Source organism: Salmo salar, chromosome ssa08 (genome assembly GCF_905237065.1).
Source record: "Salmo salar chromosome ssa08, Ssal_v3.1, whole genome shotgun sequence".
Lineage (NCBI taxonomy): Eukaryota > Metazoa > Chordata > Actinopteri > Salmoniformes > Salmonidae > Salmo > Salmo salar.
The window spans coordinates 6546092-6570000 of NC_059449.1; the positions used below are offsets into that span (position 1 = coordinate 6546092).

The 23909-nt window shown below is 45.1% G+C and overlaps 1 protein-coding gene across 1 annotated transcript in view; it reads left to right on the forward strand.

The window, feature by feature from the left end:
- Positions 1-2264: 2264 nt before the first annotated feature.
- LOC106609923 (fibrinogen gamma chain-like) overlaps positions 2265-23909 on the forward strand; it is a 36080-nt gene continuing 14435 nt past the window's right edge. The window contains exons 1-3 of the mRNA XM_045722609.1: positions 2265-2423; positions 3423-3587; positions 3717-3901. Of these exons, the coding sequence (XP_045578565.1) occupies positions 2265-2423; positions 3423-3587; positions 3717-3901 (509 nt within the window). The remainder of the gene's footprint in view (positions 2424-3422; positions 3588-3716; positions 3902-23909) is intronic.

The following is a 23909-nucleotide window of genomic DNA, read 5'->3' on the forward strand; positions in this document are numbered from 1 at the left end:
AGTTAGGACTATCTCCAATCCAGGATCATTTAACGTGAATATAAATATTGTATTCAGTGATCCAATTTAGCTACCTGACACTGGCATATGATAACAAAGTGGCATTCCATAGACCAGCAGATTACTTGATAAAATCCTACTGGCTCCAATTCCACATTCATCTTTTGGACATGAATAACTCCTTTAGTGAAAGGAGTTAAACTCATTTGATATGTCTTTCAACATATACCAACCTGAATACATGGCTGCTCATTTCAGAGTATAGGAAAATAAGTGTGTTACCTATAAAGCCTCAGATTTTCAAGGTTAACTGGAATCCGGATGTATACAGCTAAGTCAAGTGTTTATTAAAACACTTGACACCAAGACACGGAACATCAAGTACAAACATCAAGCATTCCCTGTTAACATGTATAATATCTTAGTGTTAACGGGTCCATTCCTTTGCTAGCTAACTACCTAAAAGAATGAGGCGATGGTAGCTGAAGTTGAACAGGAGAACTGGGTTTTATTGCCTTCAAAATACAGGCTGGACTTAACAGAGTGTTAAGATGGCTGCCTTGGTAGGGCTGCCTTCGCGGGGCTATCGCTGTCAGTCCATATTCGGTCTGCCTTCACTCTTACTCCAACGACTCCCCTCAACCCCGAAACTAGTGGCTTATCATGTTATTATTGAAACTGTACATTAACTTGAGGTCCTGAGTCCATAACAAAGGCTCCAAAGTGGGTCGATGTTAGAAAATACAGGATTTGCAGTTCAGTGTCTATGTTTCTCTACGTCTGGACAGATTAAAGGCTCCAAAGCGGGTCAATGTTGTATAGTTCAAAAATCAACAAAGATGGAGTCGAAATGTCTTGCATGAACTTCTAACCGTCCTCTTATCAACCAAAATATTTTGGGTTAAAAGTTGAGGTCTAACCGTCACTGACCTTTGCCAGACTGCAGATGTGAAATGGTCTTGTTGGGGTCAGAAAAGGGTTGTGTTGTGGTCACATCCAGGGCAAGTCAAGAGCCTGTTGATATCGAACTCCCCTCAACCCTAACTGACTGGCATCTTAAGATATCCAATCCAACAGGATTTGCAGTTCAGCGCTTGTCTAAGTCTGGACAGATGATCAGATCTTGACAGTGCCTGGAGGAGTGATAAATAGCCTAACGATCCTAACACATGCGCACAACGTGTATAAATTAATCTTGCTCCCTTTGTGTTAGAAAGTAATGTGACATTTTGTAACGGTAAAAATAGGAGTCCAAGTGCCTCACTTATAAAACGTTCAGGTGCACAGATTTGATCGTAAATTGTGCATACATCTGTCACATCCTGATCTGTTTCATTTGTCCTTGTGCTTGTTTCCACCCCCTCTAGGTATCAACCATCTTCTCCATTATCCCCTGGGTATTTATACCTCTGTTTTCTGTCTGTCTGTGCCAGTTTGTCTTATTTTGTCAAGTCAACAAGCGCGTTACGCCATGCTCCTGCTTTTTCTTTTTCTCTGTTTTTTTGCTAGTCCTCCCGGTGTTGACCCTTGCCTGCCTTGACTCTGAACCCGCCTGCCTGACCATACTGCCTGCCACTCTGTACATCCTGGACTCTGACCTTGTTATGACATTTTGCCTGTCCACGACCATTCTCTTGCCTGCCCCTTGGATTACAATAAATATCAGAGACCCGAACCATCTGCCTCCCGTGTCTGCATCTGGGTCTCGCCCAATGCCCTTATAGTACGAACTGGCCATGACAGACCCAGCAGACTTGGACCAGCTCCGCCACGCTGTCTCCCTGCTCTCCGAGAAGCCCGCTTACCTCCTCCGGAGCGATATTCTGGGGATCCTGGAACCTGCCAGGGTTTACTTTCTCAGTTCTCCCTTATTTTTGAGCTACAGGCATCTTCGTTCCCTTCGGACGGTCGAAGATAGTGTATATTGTTACGCTAATGTTGGGAAGGGTGCTCTCCTGGGCGACGGCAGTTTGGGAGCAACAATCTGCCATTTGTCGTCATCTGGAAGATTTCATGGCAGAGGTGAGGAAGGTGTTAGATTCTCCGGTATCCGGGAGAGAGGCGGCCTGAAAACTACTTGAATTACGTGAAGACTCCCGTAGTGTGGCAGACTACACAGTAGATTGTCCCACGTTGGCCGCTGAGAGTGCCTGGAGTCCCTATTCGATACCTTCCTTCACAGACTTTCAGAGGAAATAAAAGACGAGCAGCTCGGGAGTTACCGCTGGGCCTCGATTCCCTTATCGCCCTTACTCTTAGGATTGATGGGCGTCTACGCAGGAGTGAGAGGAGGTCTGGTCTTGGACACACTTGTTCATCCGCTGCTGCTCGTTGATCTCCGAAGGAATCCGGAAGTCCCCGAAGGCTGTATTTCCGAGAAGACCCGAAGCCACCCGAGTTCCCTCGAGAATCATCGGCGACGGGTGAGTCAGAGACACCGGAACCTATGCAACTGGGCAGAGCTAGATTATCGCCTAGGGAACATTCACATAGGCTAAATTCCAACAGTTGTCTGTACTGTGGGGCTGCGGGACATTATATTGCCACCTGCCCGGTTAAGAGACCTATTTCTTTAGTAGGTACAAGTACTCGGTTGAGGCAGACTGGGAATCCTCTAATTCCCATCAACCGCACTCCTGTTTTTGTGAAACTGCTGTGGACCAGTCTAAGTCTCTCCGGGTGCTCATTGACTCTGGGGCAGATGAGAGTTTTATGGACTCTACCCTAGTTTCTGAATTAGGTATCCCCACTCAACTCCACTCTGTTCCCATGGACGCTAGAGCACTGGATGGCCGCTCTATTGGTAGAGTTACCCACAGCACTGTTCCTGTTAACCTGCAGGTTTCAGGAAATCACAGTGAAGCTATACAGCTTCTCCTCATTGAGTCCCCCCCCATGTTCCTGTTTTGGGATTTTCTTGGCTCCAAAACACAACCCCTTTAATGACTGGACCATGAGCTCAATCCTGGGTTGGAATCCGTTCTGCCATTCCCATTGCCTCAAAGCAGCGCAGCCTTCCCCAAGACAGCCTCCTCAGGGCTTAAGTCAATCCTCGGATTTCTCTGCCGTCCCCGCAGAGTACCTTGACCTCCTGGAGGTCTTCAGCAAGGCATGGGCTACTTCTCTCCCCCCACATCGTCCCTACGATTGTGCCATTGACCTTCATCCAGGCACCACACCGCCTCTGGGTCGGCTATATTCCCTATCCGGCCCGGAGACCAAGGCCATGGAGGAGTATATTAAGGACCATCTGGCTTCTGGAGACAACCATCCTTCTGCTTCCCCTGCCAGCACAGGGTTTTTATTTGTGGAAAAGGACAAGATCCTGCGTCCGTGCAATGACTACCAGGGCCTTAATGACATAACGACCAAGAATCGTTACCCCCCTACCACTCCTCTCCTCGGCTTTCGAAACTCTCCAGGGGGCTACCATCTTCTCCAAGCTGGACCTTCGGAATGCCTACCACCTGGTTTGGATATGCAAAGGATATGAGTGGAAGACAGCCTTCAAGACTGCCAGTGGACATTGTGAGTACCTCGTCATGCTGTTTGGACTCACCAAAGCACCCACGGTCTTCCAGGCCCTGGTAAACGATGTGCTCCGGGACATGTTAAATCGTTTCGTGTTCGTCTACCTCGACGACATCCTGTTTTTTCCCCGTTCTGCCCATCAATACGTCCTCCATGTTCGATAAGTCCTTCATCACCTCCTGGAGAATAAGATATTTGTGAAAGCGGAGAAATGCGAGTTCCACCGTTCCACCCTCTCCTTTCTGGGATATGTCATCGCTGAAGGAAATGTCCAGATGGGCCCGGAAAAGGTGAAAGCGGTAGTGGATTGGCCCCAATCTACGTCCAGGGTGCAGCTACAACATTTCCTGGGGTTTGCCAATTTCTACCGGTGAATAATTTGAGGCTATAGTACCCTGGCGACCCCCCTCTCGGCACTCACCTCTCCCAAAGTACCGTTCACAGGGTCCCCAGCGGTTGACAAAGCCTTTGTGGACCTGAAGCATCGGTTCACTACAGCACCCATCCTTGTCCATCCGGACCAGTCCCATCAGTTTGTGGTTGAGGTCAATGCTTCTGATGTTGGATTGGGGGCTATCCTGTTCCAGCGATCCGTCCTGGACCAAAGGCTCCATCCCTGTGCCTTCCTGTCCCATCGTCTCAACTCTGCAGAAAGAAACTACGATGTGGGTAACCGAGAACTCCTGGCGGCCTAGATGGCACTGGAGGAGTGGAGACACTGGCTGGAGAGAGCAGAACATTCATTTTTGGTTTGGACCGACCACAAGAATTTGGAATATCTCCATACAGCCAAGCGCCTTCACTCCAGGCAGGCCCGGTGGGCTCTGTTATTCACCAGGTTCAACTTCACCATTTCCTATTGCTGCCACATCCTCTGACTCAGAGACCATCCTCCCTACCTCATGCCTTGCGGCTGCTGTTGGCTGGAGTATTGAGACCCTGGTCCGCAAGGCACAACGTTCCCAGCCTGCCCCTGGAGGGGGCCCGGCTAACCGGTTGTTCGTCCCTAATTCAGTCCGGTCCTGGAATGGGCTCATTCCTCCAGGCTTACCTGTCATCTGGGTTCCCGTCGAACCCTGGCCTTCCTCCGACAACGTTTCTGGTGGCCCACAATGGTTCCTGATGCCTCTGCTTTCGTCGCCGCATGCATCTTTTGTGCTCAGAATAAGACTCCGCGGCAAGCCCCTTCCGGCCTCCTTCAGCCACTACCTGTCCCTCATCGTCCCTGGTCCCATATCTCCCTGTACTTTGTCACTGGGCTCCCTCCATCTGATGGCAACACCGTAATTCTGACGGTAGTGGATCGGTTTTCAAAGGCCGCCCATTTCATCCCTCTCCCCAAACTACCCTCTGCCAAAGACGGCCCAGCTCATGCTGTATGTCTTCAGGATCCAGGGACTCCCGATGGACATGGTCTCCGACCGGGGTCCTCAGTTCTCGTCTCAGTTCTGGAAGGCATTCTGCACCCTTATTGGGCCATCAGCCAGCCTGTCCTCCGGATTCCATCCCCAATCCAACGGCCAGTCGGAGCGAGCAAACCAAGACCTGGAAACAACCTTAAGAACCTTCATCTCGACCAACCACACTACCTGGAGCTGACAACTGGTCTGGGTGGAGTATGCCTGGAACACTCTTCCCTAGTTGGCCACAGGACTCTCCTCTTTCGAGTGTTCCAAGGGATATCAGCCACCGCTCTTCCCAGAACAAGAGCAGGAAGTCAACATACCCTCGGCCCAGATGTTCATCCGCCGCTGTCGGCGTACCTGGAGAAGACCAACTCAAGACCAACTCCAGGTATCGTCGACAAGTTGACCATCGCCGGACTCCAGCTTCTCGCTATCGCATTGGGCAGAGGGTATGGCTATCCACACGGGACCTACCCCTTTGAGTGGTGTCCCGCAAACTTTCCCCCTGTTTCAATGGCCCTTTCCCCATCTCTAGAGTCCTTAGTTCCACTGCTGTTCGTCTTTTGTTACCCTGTACCCTCCGTATTCACCCTACGCTCTACGTGTCTAGGATTAAGCCCATGTCTCACAGCCCTTTGTCTTCTGTTTCCAGGCCCACCCCTCCGGCCTGTGTCATCGATGGCCATTTGGCATACAGGGTGAGACACCTCCTGAGTGTTCAACTGCGGGGTAGGGGTTTCCAGTACCTGGTTGACTGGGAGGGTTATGGCCCGGAGGAGAGTTGCTGGGTCCCCGCTAGAGACATCCTGGACCCAGCCCTCATCGCCGACGTCCACCGCCGGCACTCTGGTCAACCAGGTATGCGCCCAGGTAGGACGCTGGGTGGTGCCCCTAGAGGGGGGAACTGTCACACCCTGATCTGTTTCACCTGTCCTTGTGCTTGTTTCCACCCCCTCCAGGTGTCAACCATCTTCCCCATTATCCCCTGGGTATTTATACCTGTGTTTTCTGTCCGTCTTGTTTTGTCAAGTCAACCAGCGTGTTACGCCATGCTCCTGCTTTTTACTTTTCTGTTTTTTTGCTAGTCCTCCCGGTTTTGACCCTTGACTCTGAACCCACCTGCCTGACCATATTGCCTGCCCTGACCTCGAGCCTGCCTGCCACTCTGTATCTCCTGGACTCTGACCTTGTTAGGATCTTTTGCCTGTCCATGACCATTCTCTTGCCTGCCCCTTGGATTACAATAAATATCAGAGACTCGAACCATCTGCCTCCCGTGTCTGCATCTGGGTCTCGCCCTGTGCCTTTATAACAACTAAATCCACAACAACAATTGCTAGGTTTCCATCCAATTGGCGACAGATTTTCATGTTGAATGTTCAAAAATCTGCATAAAGAAAATATGCGTACCAAACTGACTTGTTGCGGAGGAAAATCAGTTCGTGATGACATATTGGACACAATGTACTTTTTCGCTTTAGTTTTCATGACCAAATACAAATCTAATGTTCCATGTGTTTCTATCGCATTTTCAACTACTGATAGTTTTGTCACAAACTGTTGTGTTGAGTTAAGGATCGGACCCTTTTTTTCAATTTTCACCTAAAATGACATACCCAAATCTAACTTCCTTAGCTCAGGACCTGCATATTCTTGATACCATTTGAAAGGAAACATTTTGAAGTGTGTGGTAATGTGAAATTAATGCAGGAGAATAACACATTAGACCTGGTAAAGGACAATACAAACAAACATGAGTTTTCATATTTGTGTTTTTTTTCCATCTTCGAAATGCAAGAGAAAGGCCATAGTATCATATGCCTAGGTTTACCTCCAATGTACTCTCATCCTACCTTACCTTTGTCTGTACACTATGCCTTGAATCTATGCTATCGTGCCCAGAATCCTGCTCCTTTTACTCTCTGTTCCGAACGTGCTAAACGGCCAGTTCGTATAGCCTTTAGCCGTACCCTTATCCTACTTCGGCTCTGTTCCTCTGGTGATGTGGAGGTTAATACAGGTCCTGCAGTGCCTAGCTCCACTCCCACTCCCCAGGTGCTCTCATTAGTTGACTTCTGTAACCGTAAAAGCCTTGGTTTCATGCATGTTAACATTAGAAGCCTACTCCCTAAGTTTGTTTTACTCACTGCTTTAGCACACTCTGCCAACCCAGATGTCTTAGCCGTGTCTGAATCCTGGTTTAGGAAAACCACCAAAAACCCTGAAATCTCCATCACTAACTATAACATTTTCCGACAAGATAGAACTGCCAAAGGGGGCGGTGTTGTAATCTATTGCAAAGAGAGCCTGCAGAGTTCTGTACTACTATCCAAGTCTGTACCCAAACAATTCCAGCTTGTACTTCTAAAAATTCACCTTTCCAGAAACAAGTCTCTCACTATTGCCACTGGCAATAGACCTCCCTCTGCCCCCAGCTGTGCCCTCGATACCATATGTGAATTGATTGCCCCCCATCTATCTTCTGAGCTTGTGCTACTAGGTGACCTAAACTGGGACATGCTTAACACCCCGGCCATCCTACAATCTAAGCTTGATGCCCTCAATCTCACACAAATGATCAATGAACCTACCAGGTACAACCCCAAATCGGTAAACACGGTCACCCTCATAGATGTCATCCTAACTAACTCGCCCTCCAAATACACCTCTGCTGTTTTCAATCAAGATCTCAGTGATCACTGCCTCATTGCCTGCATCTGTAATGGGTCAGCGGTCAAACGACCACCCCTCATCACTGTCAAACGCTCCCTAAAACACTTATGCGAGCAGGCCTTTCTAATCGACCTGGCCGGGGTATCCTGGAATGGCATTGACCTCATCCTGTCAGTAGATGATGCCTGGCTGTTCTTTAAAAGTGCCTTCTTCACCATCTTAAATAAGCATGCCCCACTTAAAAAAAATGGAACTAAGAATAGATATATTCCTTGCTTCATTCCAGACCTGTCTGCCCTTGATCAGCACAAAAACATCCTGTGGCGTTCTGCATTAGCATCGAATAGCCCCCGTGATATGCAACTTTATAGGGAAGTTAGGAACAAATATACACAGGCAGTTAGAAAAGCTATGGCTAGCCTTTTCAAACAGAAATTTGCATCCTGTAGTACTAACTCAAAAAAGTTCTGGGACACTGTAAAGTCCATGGAGAATAAGAGCACCTCCTCCCAGCTGCCCACTGCTCTGAGGCTAGGAAACACTGTTACCACTGATAAATCCATTATAATTGAGAATTTCAAGAAGCATTTCTCTACGGCTGGCCATGCTTTCCACCTAGCTACCCCTACCCCGGTCAACTGCCCGGCACCCTCCACAGCAACCCGCCAAAGCCCCCACCATTTCTCCTTCACCCAAATCCAGATAGCTGATGTTCTGAAAGAGCTGCAAAATCTGGAGCCATACAAATCAGCCGGGCTAGATAATCTGGACCCTCTCTTTCTAAAATTATCTGCCGAAATTGTTGCAACCCCTATTACTAGCCTGTTCAACCTCTCTTTCGCATCGTCTGAGATTCCCAAAGATTGGAAAGCTGCCGCGGTCATCCGCCTCTTCAAAGGGGGTGACACTCTACACCCAAACTGTTACAGACCTATATCTATCCTACCCTGTCTTTCTAAGGTCTTCGAAAGCCAAGTCAACAAACAGATTACCAACCATTTCGAATCCCACCGTACTTTCTCCGCTATGCAATCTGGTTTCAGAGCTGGTCATGGGTGCACCTCAGCTACGCTCAAGGTCCTAAACGACATCATAACCGCCATTGATGAGACATTACTGTGCAGCCATATTCATCGACCTGGCCAAGGCTTTCGACTCTGTCAATCACCACATTCTTATTGGCATACTCGACAGCCTTGGTTTCTCAAATGATTGCCTCGCCTGGTTTACCAACTACTTCTCTGATAGAGTTCAGTGTGTCAAATCGGAGGGCCTGTTGTCCGGACCTCTGGCAGTCTCTATGGGTGTGCCACAGGGTTCAAATCTTGGGCCGACTCTCTTCTCTGTATACATCAATGATGTTGCTCTTGCTGCTGGTGATTCTCTGATCCACCTCTACGCAGACGACACCATTCTGTATACTTCTGGCCCCTCTTTGGACACTGTGTTAACTAACCTCCAGACAAGCTTCAATGTCATACAACTCTCCTTCCGTGGCCTCCAACTGCTCTTAAATGCAAGTTAAACTAAATGCATGCTGTTCAACCGATCACTGCCCGCACCTGCTCGCCCATCCAGCATCACTACTCTGGACGGCTCTGACTTAGAATACGTGGACAACTACAAATGCCTAGGTGTCTGGTTAGACTGTAAACTCTCCTTCCAGACTCACATTAAGCATCAACAATCCAAAATTACATCTAGAATCAGCTTCCTATATCGCAACAAAGCATCCTTCACTCATGCTTCCAAACATACCCTCGGAAAACTGACCATCCTACCAATCCTCGACTTCGGTGATGTCATCTATAAAATAGCCTCCAACACTCTACTCAACAAACTGGATGCAGTCTATCACAGTGGCATCCGTTTTGTCACCAAAGCCCCATACACAACCCTCCATTGCGACCAGTACGCTCTCGTTGGTTGGCCCTTGCTTCATACTCGTCGCCAAACCCACTGGCTACAGGTTATTTACAAGTCTCTGCTAGGTAAAGCCCCGCCTTATCTCAGCTCACTGGTCACCATAGCAGCACCCACTCGTAGCACGCGCTCCAGCAGGTATATCTCACTGGTCACCCCCAAAGCCAATTCCTCCTTTGGTCGTCTTTCCTTCCAGTTCTCTGCTGCCAATGACTGGAACGAACTGCAAAAATCTCTGAAGCTGGAGACTCATATCTCTCTCACTAGCTTTAAGCACCAGCTGTCAGAGCAGCTCACAGATCACTGCACCTGTACATAGCCCATCTGTAAACATCCCATCTATCTACCTACCTCATCCCCATACTGTATTTATTCATTTATCTTGCTCCTTTGCACCCCAGTATCTCTACTTGCACATTCATCTTCTGCACATCTACCATGCCAGTGTTTAATTGCTATATTGTAATTACTTCGCCACCATGGCCTATTTATTGCCTTAACTTACCTCATTTGCACTCACTGTATATAGACTTTTTGTTTTCTTTTGTTCTACTGTATTATTGACTATGTTTTGTTTATTCCATGTGTAACTCTGTGTTGTTGTATGTGTCGAATTGCTATGCTTTATCTTGGCCAGGTCACAGTTGCAAATGAGAACTTGTTCTCAACTAGCCTACCTGGTTAAATAAAGGTTAAATAAAATAAATAAATTAGAGTCAACATGGGCCAGCATTCCTGTGGAATGCTTTTGACACCTTGAAGAGTCCATGCCTCAACGAATTGAGGCTGTTCTGAGGACAAAAGATGGTACAACTGAATATTAAGAAGGTGTTCCTAATGTTTTTAACACCCAGTGTATTTGTGCTAGGAGTAGTGTGTTATAGTTATAGGGTAGGGCGATATTTGGGGAGACCTCTTCTACAATATATGTCTTCCCTGTGGCTCAGTTGGTAGAGCATGGTGTTTGCAACGCCAGCATGGTGTGTGCAACGCCAGGGTTGTGGGTTAGATTCCCAGTGGGGGCCAGTTTGATTCCCACGAGGGGCCAGTACAAAAAAAAAAAAAAGAAAATGCACGAAATGAAAATGTATGAAATGTATGCATTCACTACTGTAAGTCACTCTGGATAAGAGCGTCTGCTAAATGACAAAAATGTAAATGTAAATATGCTTCTCCAAATATGGCGATATCCGATATAATCGTTTTGCTCCGTTAATGACTGTCACAAGTGTCTTCGTCTTCTGACGATAATGCGAAATCATCGTCGGAAAAGGTAGACCAATACGCAGCAGGTGTGCAGTTGTTCATTTTGATTTTTAATTATCTTCAAAAATGAACATACAAAATAACAAAACCGAAAAACGAACAACTAACAAACAGTCTGGCAAAGCAAAGCTCAACACAGAACAATCACCCACAAATCACACACAAACACACCCTAATATATGGGACTCTCAATCAAAGGCAGATAGACAACACCTGCCTTCAACTGAGAGTCCCAACCCCAATTAACCAAACATAGTCTAGTGTGTGTGTTTCTATCAACCAAAAACCCGGAAATACTAAATCAAACACCCTTTACACAAACACACCACCCCGAACCACATAAAACAAATACCCTCTGCCACGTCCTGACCAAACTACAAAAACAATTAACCTTATACTGGCCAGGACGTGACAGTACCCCCCCCTTAAAGGTGCTACCCCAGAAGCACCTTAACAAAAAATAACCCCAAGCAACACCAAAAAAAAATTCCCCTTTTCTAAAGGGAGGGAAGGGAGGGTGGCTGCCGTCAACGCCGGCACTGTGCTACACCCCCCCTCCCCAACCCACCTATATCTGGAGGTGGCTACGGTTCTGGCCGTTCCGGGCAGTCGGGCCACTCTGGCAGTTCGGGGCAGTCTGGCCAGTCTGGCAGCTCGGGGCAGTCTGGCCAGTCTGGCAGCTCGGGGCAGTCTGGCAGCTCGGGAGAGTCTGGGCAGTCTGGCAGTTCGGGACAGTCTGGCCACTCGGGACAGTCGGGGCAGTCTGGCCACTCGGGACAGTCGGGGCAGTCTGGCCACTCGGGACAGTCTGGGCAGTCTGGCAACTCGGGACAGTCTGGGCAGTCTGGCAACTCGGGACAGTCTGGGCAGTCTGGCAACTCGGGACAGTCTGGGCAGTCTGGCAACTCGGGACAGTCTGGGCAGTCTGGCAACTCGGGACAGTCTGGCAACTCGGGACAGTCTGGGCAGTCTGGCAACTCGGGACAGTCTGGGCAGTCTGGCCACTCCGGCAGTTCAGCGCAGTCTGGTCACTCCGGCAGTTCAGTGCAGTCTGGCCACTCCGGCAGTTCAGCGCAGTCTGGCCACTCCGGCAGTTCAGCGCAGTCTGGCCACTCCGGCAGTTCAGCGCAGTCTGGCCACTCCGGCAGTTCAGCGCAGTCTGGCCACTCCGGCAGTTCAGCGCAGTCTGACCTCTCTGGCGACTGTTGACTGGCGGGCAGCTCTGACGACTGTTGACTGGCGGGCAGCTCTGACGACTGTTGACTGGCGGGCAGCTCTGACGACTGTTGACTGGCGGGCAGCTCTGGTGACGACTGTTGACTGGCGGGCAGCTCTGGTGACGACTGTTGACTGGCGGGCAGCTCTGGTGACGACTGTTGACTGGCGGGCAGCTCTGGTGACGACTGTTGACTGGCGGGCAGCTCTGGTGACGACTGTTGACTGGCGGGCAGCTCTGGTGACGACTGTTGACTGGCGGGCAGCTCTGGTGACGACTGTTGACTGGCGGGCAGCTCTGGTGACGACTGTTGACTGGCGGGCAGCTCTGGTGACTGTTGACTGGCGTGGCTGGGTTGACGCACTTGTAGCCTGGTGCGTGGTGCTGGTACTGGGCTTACCAGATTATGAACACGCACCTCCAGGCTAGTGCGGGGAGCGGGAACAGGACGAGTCGGACTGGGTTGACGCACTTCCGGGTCCGCACGAGAGACAGGAGCTGGAAACCCAGGGCTATGCAGGCGCACAGTCGGTCTTGATCTTACCTCCTGCACAACCCGTCTTGGCTGGATGGAACTAGTAGCCCTGTACGAGCGGGGTGCTCGTACAGGGCAGACTGGGCTGTGCAGGGGCCTGATGGTAGCCGTGCGTAGAGCGGGAGTTGGGTAGCCTGGTCCTCGGAGGCGTACCGGCGACCAGATGCGCTGCGCAGGCATCCTCCTACCAGGCTGGATGCCCGCTCTAGCACGGCACCTGCGAGGGGCTGGAATAACTCGCACCGGACTGTGCGTGCGTATGGGTGAGATAGTGCGCTCCTCAGCGAAACATAACGCTCTCCACCCCATACGCTCCTCCATATAACCACGGGTAGCTGGCTTCCGGCTCTTCCTACGCCTAGCCAAACTACCCGTGTGCCCCCCCCAAAAAATTATTGGGGGTGCCTCTCGTGCTTCTCCTTCAGCGCATCCATGGCCTCGTACCACCGCCTCTCTGCCTTGGCTGCCTCAATTTCCCACTGCGGGCGTCGATAATCCCCAGCCTGGTGCCAAGGTCCGGCCCCGTCCAGAACTTCCTCCCAGGTCCATTTCTCCCGCCAGTCCAACTCGAATTCCCTCTGCTCCTTCTTCTGCTGCTTGGTCCTTGAGTGGTGGGTGATTCTGTCACATGTATCTTCGTCTTCTGACGATAATGCGAAATCATCGTCGGAAAAGGTAGACCAATACGCAGCAGGTGTGCAGTTGTTCATTTAGATTTTTAATTATCTTCAAAAATGAACATACAAAATAACAAAACCGAAAAACGAACAACTAACAAACAGTCTGGCAAAGCAAAGCTCAACACAGAACAATCACCCACAAATCACACACAAACACACCCTAATATATGGGACTCTCAATCAAAGGCAGATAGACAACACCTGCCTTCAACTGAGAGTCCCAACCCCAATTAACCAAACATAGAAACACACACACTAGACTATCAACCAAAAACCCGGAAATACTAAATCAAACACCCTTTACACAAACACACCACCCCGAACCACATAAAACAAATACCCTCTGCCACGTCCTGACCAAACTACAAAAACAATTAACCTTATACTGGCCAGGACGTGACAATGACTACATAATTCCAGACTACAATTGCTGTCCTTATTTACAAAATTATAGTCACATTCTCATTAAATGATCTGTGTGTGGCGAAAAAATAAGGCTTGGATAAAATGTACAACGGCACAGTTTTGATTTGTAAAGTTCAAATAGAGTATAGTCTTCCACATCACAATATATTGTCAATGTCAAATATCACAATATTCAACCCTATTGTGTTACCACTAAAACACAGACCACATGCCACTAGACCACATATTTAAAATGTTGTTTCTGTGAGAGATCGACCCACTGGGGGACCACTTTCTCAGAACTGCTTTCGCCCAATCGGTGCCCGTTATATTTAACATGCTGGGAGGTCAGTCGGTGGGTCGGTAAGCCCGGCTGTGCTCCTCTACTTCGTCCCACTTCCTTTTACAATACAATGCATTCTAATGATATTCCTCTCTAGAAAATGCACTCACTATTATTTCAGGAACTTGGCTATACTGTGGTAGCACTTGCCTGTACTCTAGTACCTACTACAAAACGAGGGCATTATAATATTTGTAGTCTGAAGAGCGCCTTGCAATTGTTTTTTATTTGTACAAATAGGCCTATACATATTCACCCAGGCAGTGCTCCGGTATTTTCTTATTTCCACCACGGTCTTCATTGATGGATCAATATATAATACGGTGTAAATGAACCGTAACTGACACTTATAATAGCCTACTGTTTTGTATTGGACACCCATGTATCACCATGCACACCACCATAAACACAATGCTAGTTGTATCTTATTTACTGGTAGCTTGGCTACATTTCTGGCAAGGGTGTCCAACATCTTCTTTCAGTTCTTTTTTTTGCTTTCCACGCCAAAGCAAAAAGTTGGAGGAGTCATAGTCATAACGATACCTAGTGGCTTATGAAGCTACATCTGTAGCCCCCGCTGTTGGCATAGGTGAAGAAGAAAAAAATCACACCTTGGCTACCTTTTTTTTCATAACCCACTTTTACTTTGGGAAACAACATGTGAAACCCAGGCACCCAGACAGATAAGGCCTTGCTGACCTGGGAGTGAACTGTCAGGCCCCCAAACCTAAACAGCGGTGAACTCTCCACAAACTTTCGTTGAACTCCCCTCATCCTCCTCCTTGAGACTGGAGAGAGACGCCAGATGGAAAGTGTTTCCTAATGCTCTCATACTCTCTCAAGTGCCAAGAAGAAATACTTGGGACCAACTGATAAGATAGGGCTTGGATGCTCTGTCCTATGTTGGTGTGACTGTCTGTTGAGGGGAATTTGTGTTGGAAAGTTTTCAATCACGTATGCATTACCATGAGAAAACAGAACACCTCTTCTTGTTTATTAGTTAGCTACACTGAGGTAACTGCATGGACATTTGAACCTGCAATCTGCCTTTTTCCAGTCCTGTATTTAGTCTGCTGCACCCACTGGTGTGTATAAACCGTGGATGACTATCAGGGGCGCTGTATTGAAGCCACCACGCTGCCATTTTGGTGGTACACCTTTGTTTTTTGCGAATTATATTCTATTACACCTTAATGGATACATTTAAATTAGAATATATGAACTAAACATCAAAATTGAACATATAAAAACACATCCCTTGAAGTATATTTTTTTAAGAGAGTACTAATGTTGCTGTCCTCACTACGACTAAGAAATACTTAAATGCATGTAATTTTGTCCTGTCGAATTCCCTTAATTCCTATGGAGGACTGCTCCTTCTGGGGGATACCAATATGGCGGCCGACGGCATCAAAGCCTCTCATTGGCCATTACATTGGCTTCAACACTAAGAGACAGCTGTGTTTAATTTTTCATTACTATATACAGTGTAGTTAGCAGCTAAGTCAGTTAGTCCAAGAATTTCAAGTCTCAGTATGGGGAAAATCCTAACTTCAACTTCAGTCAAATGTTTATTTAGTCTCCCATTGACATCAATGCATGACCAGGTGGAAATTCTGCTTAAAGATAGAATCTGCAGTAGGGGGAAAGAGCGCCACTGGCTGCTCCACCACTGTTATAGTTTTTGTTGACGAATTGAGGGGCTTCACGCAGCATGTAACAAAAAATGTGCAGTACATATTGCGCTCTTCTATCACGTGTGCAATGATGTCAGAGGGGATTTGCAGTAACTTCTTTGTTGTTGTATCGCAAACGGACCTGGCAGTTTTACCATCAAGGATTCCAGCTTTAAGTGGAAGTTAACATTCACCCGTATTTGCCTTTGCAACCCTAAATGGTTAAATGAGTTATACAGTGTATATCACTGACAGTTCAGTCAAAAAGAAAGCAATATGCATAACGAGCAGTTTCTGGGTTATCCTCAAACTCATGACTCTCACCTAGCACCTAGCCAACATGCTTCTCTCAGTAATAATCTAAAGTTTATGAAGTCAAGAACAAAGCCGTCAAAAACTATTGGTGGCCCTCACGGAATTACCTTTCAGGACCCTTGTTAAAAGTCCCCCAGTGGTGACTGCTATAACTATGGGGCCATTTGACTGGGGAGTAAATCTCTGAGTTGGGAGAGGCCAAAGGTTTGTTTTAATGCCACCCAGGAGTTCAATTTATGGTCACGGACTGTAAGCTCATTCAGCTGAATGTGGTGTGACCACCAAAATTGGAACATGAGAGCGCTGGTTGACATGTGGTTATCATAATGTTCTTAGTTTTTAAATCACATTCTGCATATGGTAATTTCTTAAAATATGACATTTGGTTTATATAATAATATATACCCCCATGAATAAAGTTGTTGTTCAAAAATAAGTAGGCCTATGTTTCATTTGTAAATCACAAAATGTCATGCAAAATCTATGTAAATGACATAATTTAATGTAAACTTCAAGATTTATGAATCACTCCAACCACGTTTCCATCTACAATTTATATGCAAGTAAAGTCACACCGTTTTTTTTATGACAGCTGTGATGGAAACAGGAAGTTTCGGTACAATTTTATAAATGCTGACAGAATTATTTTGTTCGACATGGTGGGATCTTTTTGTGATGGTAAAATTAATTATGCAAGAAATAGTGGTGGAAACTTCTTTATGCACAAATATTGATATAATAACCAACATATCGAAGTAAACTTGGAGTCACGCGATGACATGGTGTGTGTGGTCCTCCCATTACGACTCGGGAAAACATGTAGTTTATTAGTTTACAGATTAAATAAATTATGATAAACTTCACAGGGTTGTGAACGTGCACGGTGTTGAGCTTGATGCTCCTTTCCAATAAATGTTGAGGGTGTTATTCTGGTGACATGATGATCGATGCTTGACTGCCGTTTGGTAAATAAAAATATTATTGCTCTTAGCCATAATAATCTCATGTAGGCTATTGTAGACTAACCTACCCACAGAGCCTGCCCGCACAGTACCTGCAAGCTTTTGGCTAGACCAGACTAGGCACATTTGCTATTTTATCTGCTATTGTCACATGTACTCCCTCTCCGCACATCGTTACAGCTATCTTAAGGATCTACAGGTTCGGTGTCCCTATACCGGAATGGTTGCTGCGAACGTTCGCTAATGTGACTAGAATGACGTTGTAAGTAACAGCAAACTTTCCAAGACATAGACATGTCTTACATAAGCAGAAAGCTTAAATTGTTGTTAATCTAAATGCACTGTCCAAATTACAGCAAGCTATTACAGTGAATAAAATACCATGCTATTGTTTGAGGAGAGTGCACAACAAAAAACTTATGGCAACTGGTGTGATACATTCACCTCTAAATTTAAATGTACTTAGATTCAGCAATCATGCTCTGATTTGTCATCCTCAGGGTCACAGAGATAAAATATAGCATAGTTTTGTTCGATAAAATCCATTTTTATATTAAAATGTAGGAACTGGGTTCTACAGTTTGAACCCCTGCTGTCTTTGCACACACACTGCTGCCATCTGGTGTCCAAAATCTAAATTGCGCCTACACTCCTATATTTTTATTTCACCTTTATTTAACTAGGCAAGTCACTAGGCAAATGTTGACTCCAATGCTTCCATAAGTTGTGTCAAGTTGACTGGATGTCCTTTGGGTTGTGGACCATTCTTGATATACACGGGAAACTGTTGAGCATGAAAAACTCAGCAGTGTTGGCGTTCTTGACACAAACCGGTGCACCTGGCACCTACTACCATACCCTGTGCAAGGGCACTTCAATCTTTTGTCTTACCTATTTACCCTCTAAATGGCACACATACACAATCCATGTCTCAATTGTCTCAAGGCTTAAAAATCCTTCTTTAACCTGTCTCCTCCCCTTCATCTACACTGATTGAAGTGGATTAAACAAGTGACATCAATAAGGGATCGATCATTGCTTTTTACCTGGATTCACCTGGTCAGTCTATGTCATGGAAGAGCAGGTGTGCCTAATATTTTGTACATTCAGTGTAGGTTGACCCCTGAGACTGGGGGTTTTATTCCCATGTCCACCCTACCTACTCTGTTTCTCTTTCATCTATCTTCCCCCTCTTCTTCTAATCTGTCTAAATGAAGCATAAAACCCTAACCCCCAAAAGGTATTCCATGCATAAGGTTATGCGGTGGAACACGCAACTACACAAAATCCAACAGAACCACATGGAAATGCTCCAAGCAACCTATTACTGTTTGAGACAGAAAAAAAATCTGAAATTAGTTTGAGGTGTTTTGACTGCACTGGCGCAGTTTGTCCTCATTTAAGCCTTTGAATACATTCCGTTGTGGAAACGCTATAAGCAACCATTACTGTCTGAGACAAACAGAAATGTGACCGTTTTCCCCCTTTTGGTTGCACTGGCACAGTTTATCTTCGTTTAAACCTTTTGAATGCATTCAGAAGGCACTGCCCAGAGCAGTGTACCACTACTGCCCAGTCAGAGATCCCAATTCTTCAGATTTCTCAACCCCCCCCCCCCGAATGCTTGAAATCCGTTGGACGACAGTGCAGAGGGGTGTCGGGCATTTTTGCTGTGATTGATCTCCTGGTCTAATAGGCCTATATGAAGCTAATGCCTCACATCTCATGACCAACGTATCAGAACACTGAGCTCAATTCAATCAAACTCTCGTTCCGGATTTTTTTTTTGCCCATGTTCATACGTGAGCGCCACAACATTGAGATTGCGTTCCTAGTCATCTTTATTGAAGTCTAGTTGGGCATCTCAGTACATTGCTGTATCGTATTGTAACAAACAGTGACAGGGCAATGTCCTTTGCGGGTTTCGAACCCCTGGTCTCCCAGATCGAAAGACTACCTAGGCAAGGGTCTTGACACTGCGCTTCATTATACCAAGTCCTTCACATGAACACAACTCTCCGATGACCTCACAGACAGCATCCCACTTCTGACACCAATGTAGCGAACGGTGATAGTGAAACCCCCTTTGCGGATCTTTTGCAACGCCAGGGTCATGGGCTCAGTTCCTGCTGGGGCACCCATACGAAAATGTATGGAGGCACTACTGTAAGTCACTTTAGATAAAAGTGTCTGCTAAATGACACTTCTGGAGATCATAACCAGGCTGTTTAGGCTAGGGTCAAGGCTGATAATCTGTGTCGGGCAACTGAAATACAGTAACAATGGCCTAGTAAGCCTTTAATAAACAAACAGGAAATATTGTATTTTCCATGGCCTCAAATGAGCCAAGACTCTCCAAGTCTTGGGACATATGAGGACACTGATTTGTTGTTTATAGTCTCGCTGCCAGAAACAAATGGCCATCTGTTTCCATCCTCCAAAAGTTCCTTAATAATAGAATACATACCAGATACCGCAGCCAATTAGGCGCGAAGTTGCCCATTGGAAGCCTTGTTTTTGTTCATAGGCTTCGTGGCTAATAATGTGTGTAGTGTTGGAGCTACACAGTACACACAATGTGTGTAGCTTCAGTGATAGCTTCAGGGCTAACAATGTGTGTAGCTTCAGTGTTAGCTTCAGGGCTAACAATGTGTTTAGCTCGGAACAACTCTCTTCCCAGGAGGACCACAATGAAAAGGACTGTCACAGCATTTTTGAATGGTTGTTTTTACAATGGTGGTTAATGTAATTGATTACAGACCAATTATTGATTTTGGACAATGAAATGTGTCATAGCTTTCACATCCTGACTCATAGCAAAACTTGGTGTGTCAGTATGTCTGAAAAACTCTCAGGAGGTTAAAAGCCACTTTAGGTCAGCAACTGGCTGCAGTGATTTTTATTATTTTAGACAGGACAGGAGATGCATGCATATTCCTGAATATAAATACTGAAAATTCTCTTGTAATATACGTGCTTCTGCACCTGCATTGCTTGCTGTTTGGGGTTTTAGGCTGGGTTTCTGTACAGCACTTTGATATATCAGCTGATGTAAGAAGGGCTATATAAATACATTTGATTTGATTTGAATATATCATGGGGGCTAAATGCTTTACCAATTTTCCACAACAAACAGGTCTTTCTATTTCCAAAAGGAATTATAATTGAATCAACGTGTAGGGTATAAACATTGAAATACAGTAAAGACCCAAATTATTGACACCCTTGATCAATGACATTCTATATGAGTGGACAAAGCCATCGATCACGTGACACCATTCATTCCTATGTGAAGACTCAATAGCACATTGAAGCCAAATGAAGCCGGTTAAGTTGGCGTCTCAGGTTGGAACAGTTTGTACTGCAGGCTGAGATTAGCAACTAAATTATCATCATTATTCTGTGTGCGATTTCAAAAATAATTGGTTGAAGGACATACATCTGGTGTATTAGAAACAAATGTTGGTACCATGATTGTCCATGAAAATTGTGTTTATTTATATGAAGATTGACCCCGAAGACTTTTCCCATTTTCCCATTCACTAAAATAGGGGGGATCCTGTTTTCAGCTAACATTGCCGGCAGTACCGAGGTCGGCCTTGAACTACCATGGCTTCAATGAGAGGAGGCAGTCGTTCTCGCCTGCCCTTTATGAAGATTAGCAAAAATACTGTATAAAGTAAATAATATACTGAGCTGCAATACTAGTCAAAAGTTTGGACACACTTACTCATTCAAGGTTTTTTCTTTATTTTTACTATTTTCTACATTGTAGAATAAGAGTGAAGTCATCAAGACTACGAAATAACCCATTTGTAAACTGTACCGCGTGCTGTGATAGAAAAAAAACAGTGTTCGTTGTTTGCAGTAACTTCTTTGTTGTTGTAATATCGCAAACAGATGTGGCTCTTTCACCATTAAGGATTTCACATTTAAACTAATACAATTGCTCATAAAAATAGATTTTGTTAAACAAATAACATTTGGAATCATGTAGTAACCCAAAAAGTGTTAAACAAATCAAAATATATTTATATTTGAGATTCTTCAATGTAGCCACCCTTTGCTTTGATGACTGCTTTGCACACACTTGGCATCCTCTCAACCAGCTTCATGAGGTAGTCACCTGGAATGCTTTTCAATTAACAGGTGTGCCTGTTAAAAGTTAATTTGTGGAATATATTTGGACCAATCAGTTGTGTTATGACAAGGAAGGGGTGGTATACAGAAGATAGCCCTATTTGCTAAAAGACCAAATCCATATTATGGCAAGATCAGCTCAAATAAGCAAAGCGAAACTTGTGGTGGTTAATTTCTTTACTATCAAATGAGGAGAGACAAACTTATCACACAAGTCACAGTTATACTTAAACTACATTTTTAATAATGTATTAATAAGGGAGCAGGTCAATACAACGCACACTTATAAAGTGAATCGATTGAGTGCTCTACGATAATGATGTCTGGTCATGGCTGGTCGACGATTGACGCTCAGATGATTCGTTGAGAGCCCTGAGACAAAAGTACAAAGGTCTTTTATAGCCAAGATACACCCCTTTCAACCTACATGACGAACAACAGATATATAGAATCGATAAGAAACATTAACTCATGCTCTGGAATGCTCTTTAGGTTTTATCACCCAAAAGACATCGTAAATCTCCCAGAGGCCCATCCTCAGTAGAACACAGACACAATAGTTAAGAATACTCTATTATGTTGCATAAAACAACCATTTGATGCAATAAAAGTATTATAAGATAATTTTGCAGTTTTTCCACCATAAATGACAGTCCATCATTACTTTAAGACATGAAGGTCAGTCAATCCGGAAAATTTCAAGAACTTTGAAATGATGATGAAACTGACTCTCATGAGGACTGCCACAGGAAAGGAAGACCCAGAGTTATTTCTGCTGCAGAGGATACGTTCATTAGAGTCACCAGCCTCAGATTGCAGCCCAAATAAATGCTTCACAGAGTTGAAGTAACAGACACATCTCAACATCAACTGTACAGAGGAGACTGGGTGAATCAGGCCTTCATGGTTGAATTGCTGCAACGAAACCATGACTAAAGGACACCAATAAGAAGAAAATACTTGCTTGGGCCAAGAAACATGACCATTGGTCTGATGAGTCAACATTTGAGATTGTTGGTTCCAACCACCGTATCTTTGTGAGAAGGAGAGTAGTTGAATGGATGATCTCCGCATGTGTGGTTCCCACCGTGAAGCATGGAGGAGGAGGTGTGATGGTGTGGGGGTGCTTTGCTTGTGACACTGTCTGTGATTTATTTAGAATTCAAGGCACACTTAACTAGCATGGTTACCTCAGCATTCTGCAGCGATACGCCATCCCATCTGGTTTGCGCTTAGTGGGACTATCATTTGTTTTCAACAGGACAATGACCCAACACACCTCCAGTCTGTGTAAGGACTATTAGACAAATAAGGAGAGTGATGCATCAGATGACCTGGCCTCCACAATCACCCGACCTCAACTCAATTGAAATGGTTTGGGATAAGTTGGACTGCAGAGTGAAGAAAAAGCAGCCAACAAGTGCTCAGCATATGTGGGAACTCCTTCAAGACTGTTGGAAAAGCATTCCAGGTGAATCTGGTTGAGAGTGCCAAGAGTGTGCAAAGCTGTCATCAAGGCAAAGGGTGGCTACTTTGAAGAATCTAAAATGTAAAATATATTTTGATTTGTTTAACACTTTATTGGTTAATACATGATTCCATATGTGTTATTTCATAGTTGTTATGTCTTCACTATTATTCTACAATGTAGAAAATAGTAAAAATAAAGAAAAACCCTTGAATGAGTTGGTGTGTCTAAACTTTTGACTGCTACTGTATGTGCCAAAAAATGGGAAGATTCTATTATTTAAAGATGCAGTACGAGCACCACGGCCACCCCATCACTATTGTTATTGTTTTTGTTGCCGAGCTGAGATGTCGCGCTGCATAGTAAAAAGTATTATTGTCTTCTATACCGCATGCTATTATAGAAAAAAAACTGTCTTTGTTGTTTGCAGTAACTTCTTTGTTGTTGTAATATCGCAAACAGACATGGCTCTTTCACCATTAAGGATTTCACCTTTAAACTAATACAATTGTTCAGAAAAATGTATTTTGTTAAACAAGTAATATTTTTTAACTCAAGAAGATAGGATAACGGTACTGATCCTTTTTCTCAAATGTTTTAGGGAATCTTAGATCAGTCCTCCATACAGAATATTTCCAGATCCTTGATATCCTTAATTTGTACTAATGGGCTGCCCTCTTCAATTCAAACCACAGGATTTCAATGGGGTCCAAGTCTGGAGACTGAGATGGCCTTTGCAAAATGTTGATTTTGTGGTCAATTAACTATTTTCGAAAAAGGTATTGAAAGTTATTGAAAACAGGGGTGCCAATAATTTTGACCCCTGTCTTTTTGAAAGAAAAAAGTTTTACTTGTTATAAAAAATCTATTTATCTGAGCAATTGTATTAGTAAAAAATAATTTTATTTTCCAAAAATGTTGAGCATGCAATATAGCTCTATTTGTATTATTTATTTTATAGTCTTTTTTGCTCATCTTTATCAAGGGTGCCAATAATTTTGGACCTGACTGTAGCTCACCTTAACTGTGAAACAAAAGAAACCTCTTATCATTTCACTCTCTTACCAGTAGGCATGCTTTAACTACAATTCACTGACGTCAAATAAGCACACTTGAACATACTGCATTGTCCCTGTGACTTTCGAGTGGGGACATTTGCATGCAATGTACGTAGGCAGGTCTTTTTGGGATGGTACAGCAATGGAAGTAGCCTCCATTTGAACTGTTCTCTAAACTATTTATCCCTTACGTGCTCTGCTAGGCTCCAATTCAAATCACAAAGTCCCAATAGCTTAATTGTTGGTGTGAGAGCGTCTCAAGAATACAAATCAAAGCTTTTAAGCGCTTTTAAAAAAAAAAGCTGCTTTGTT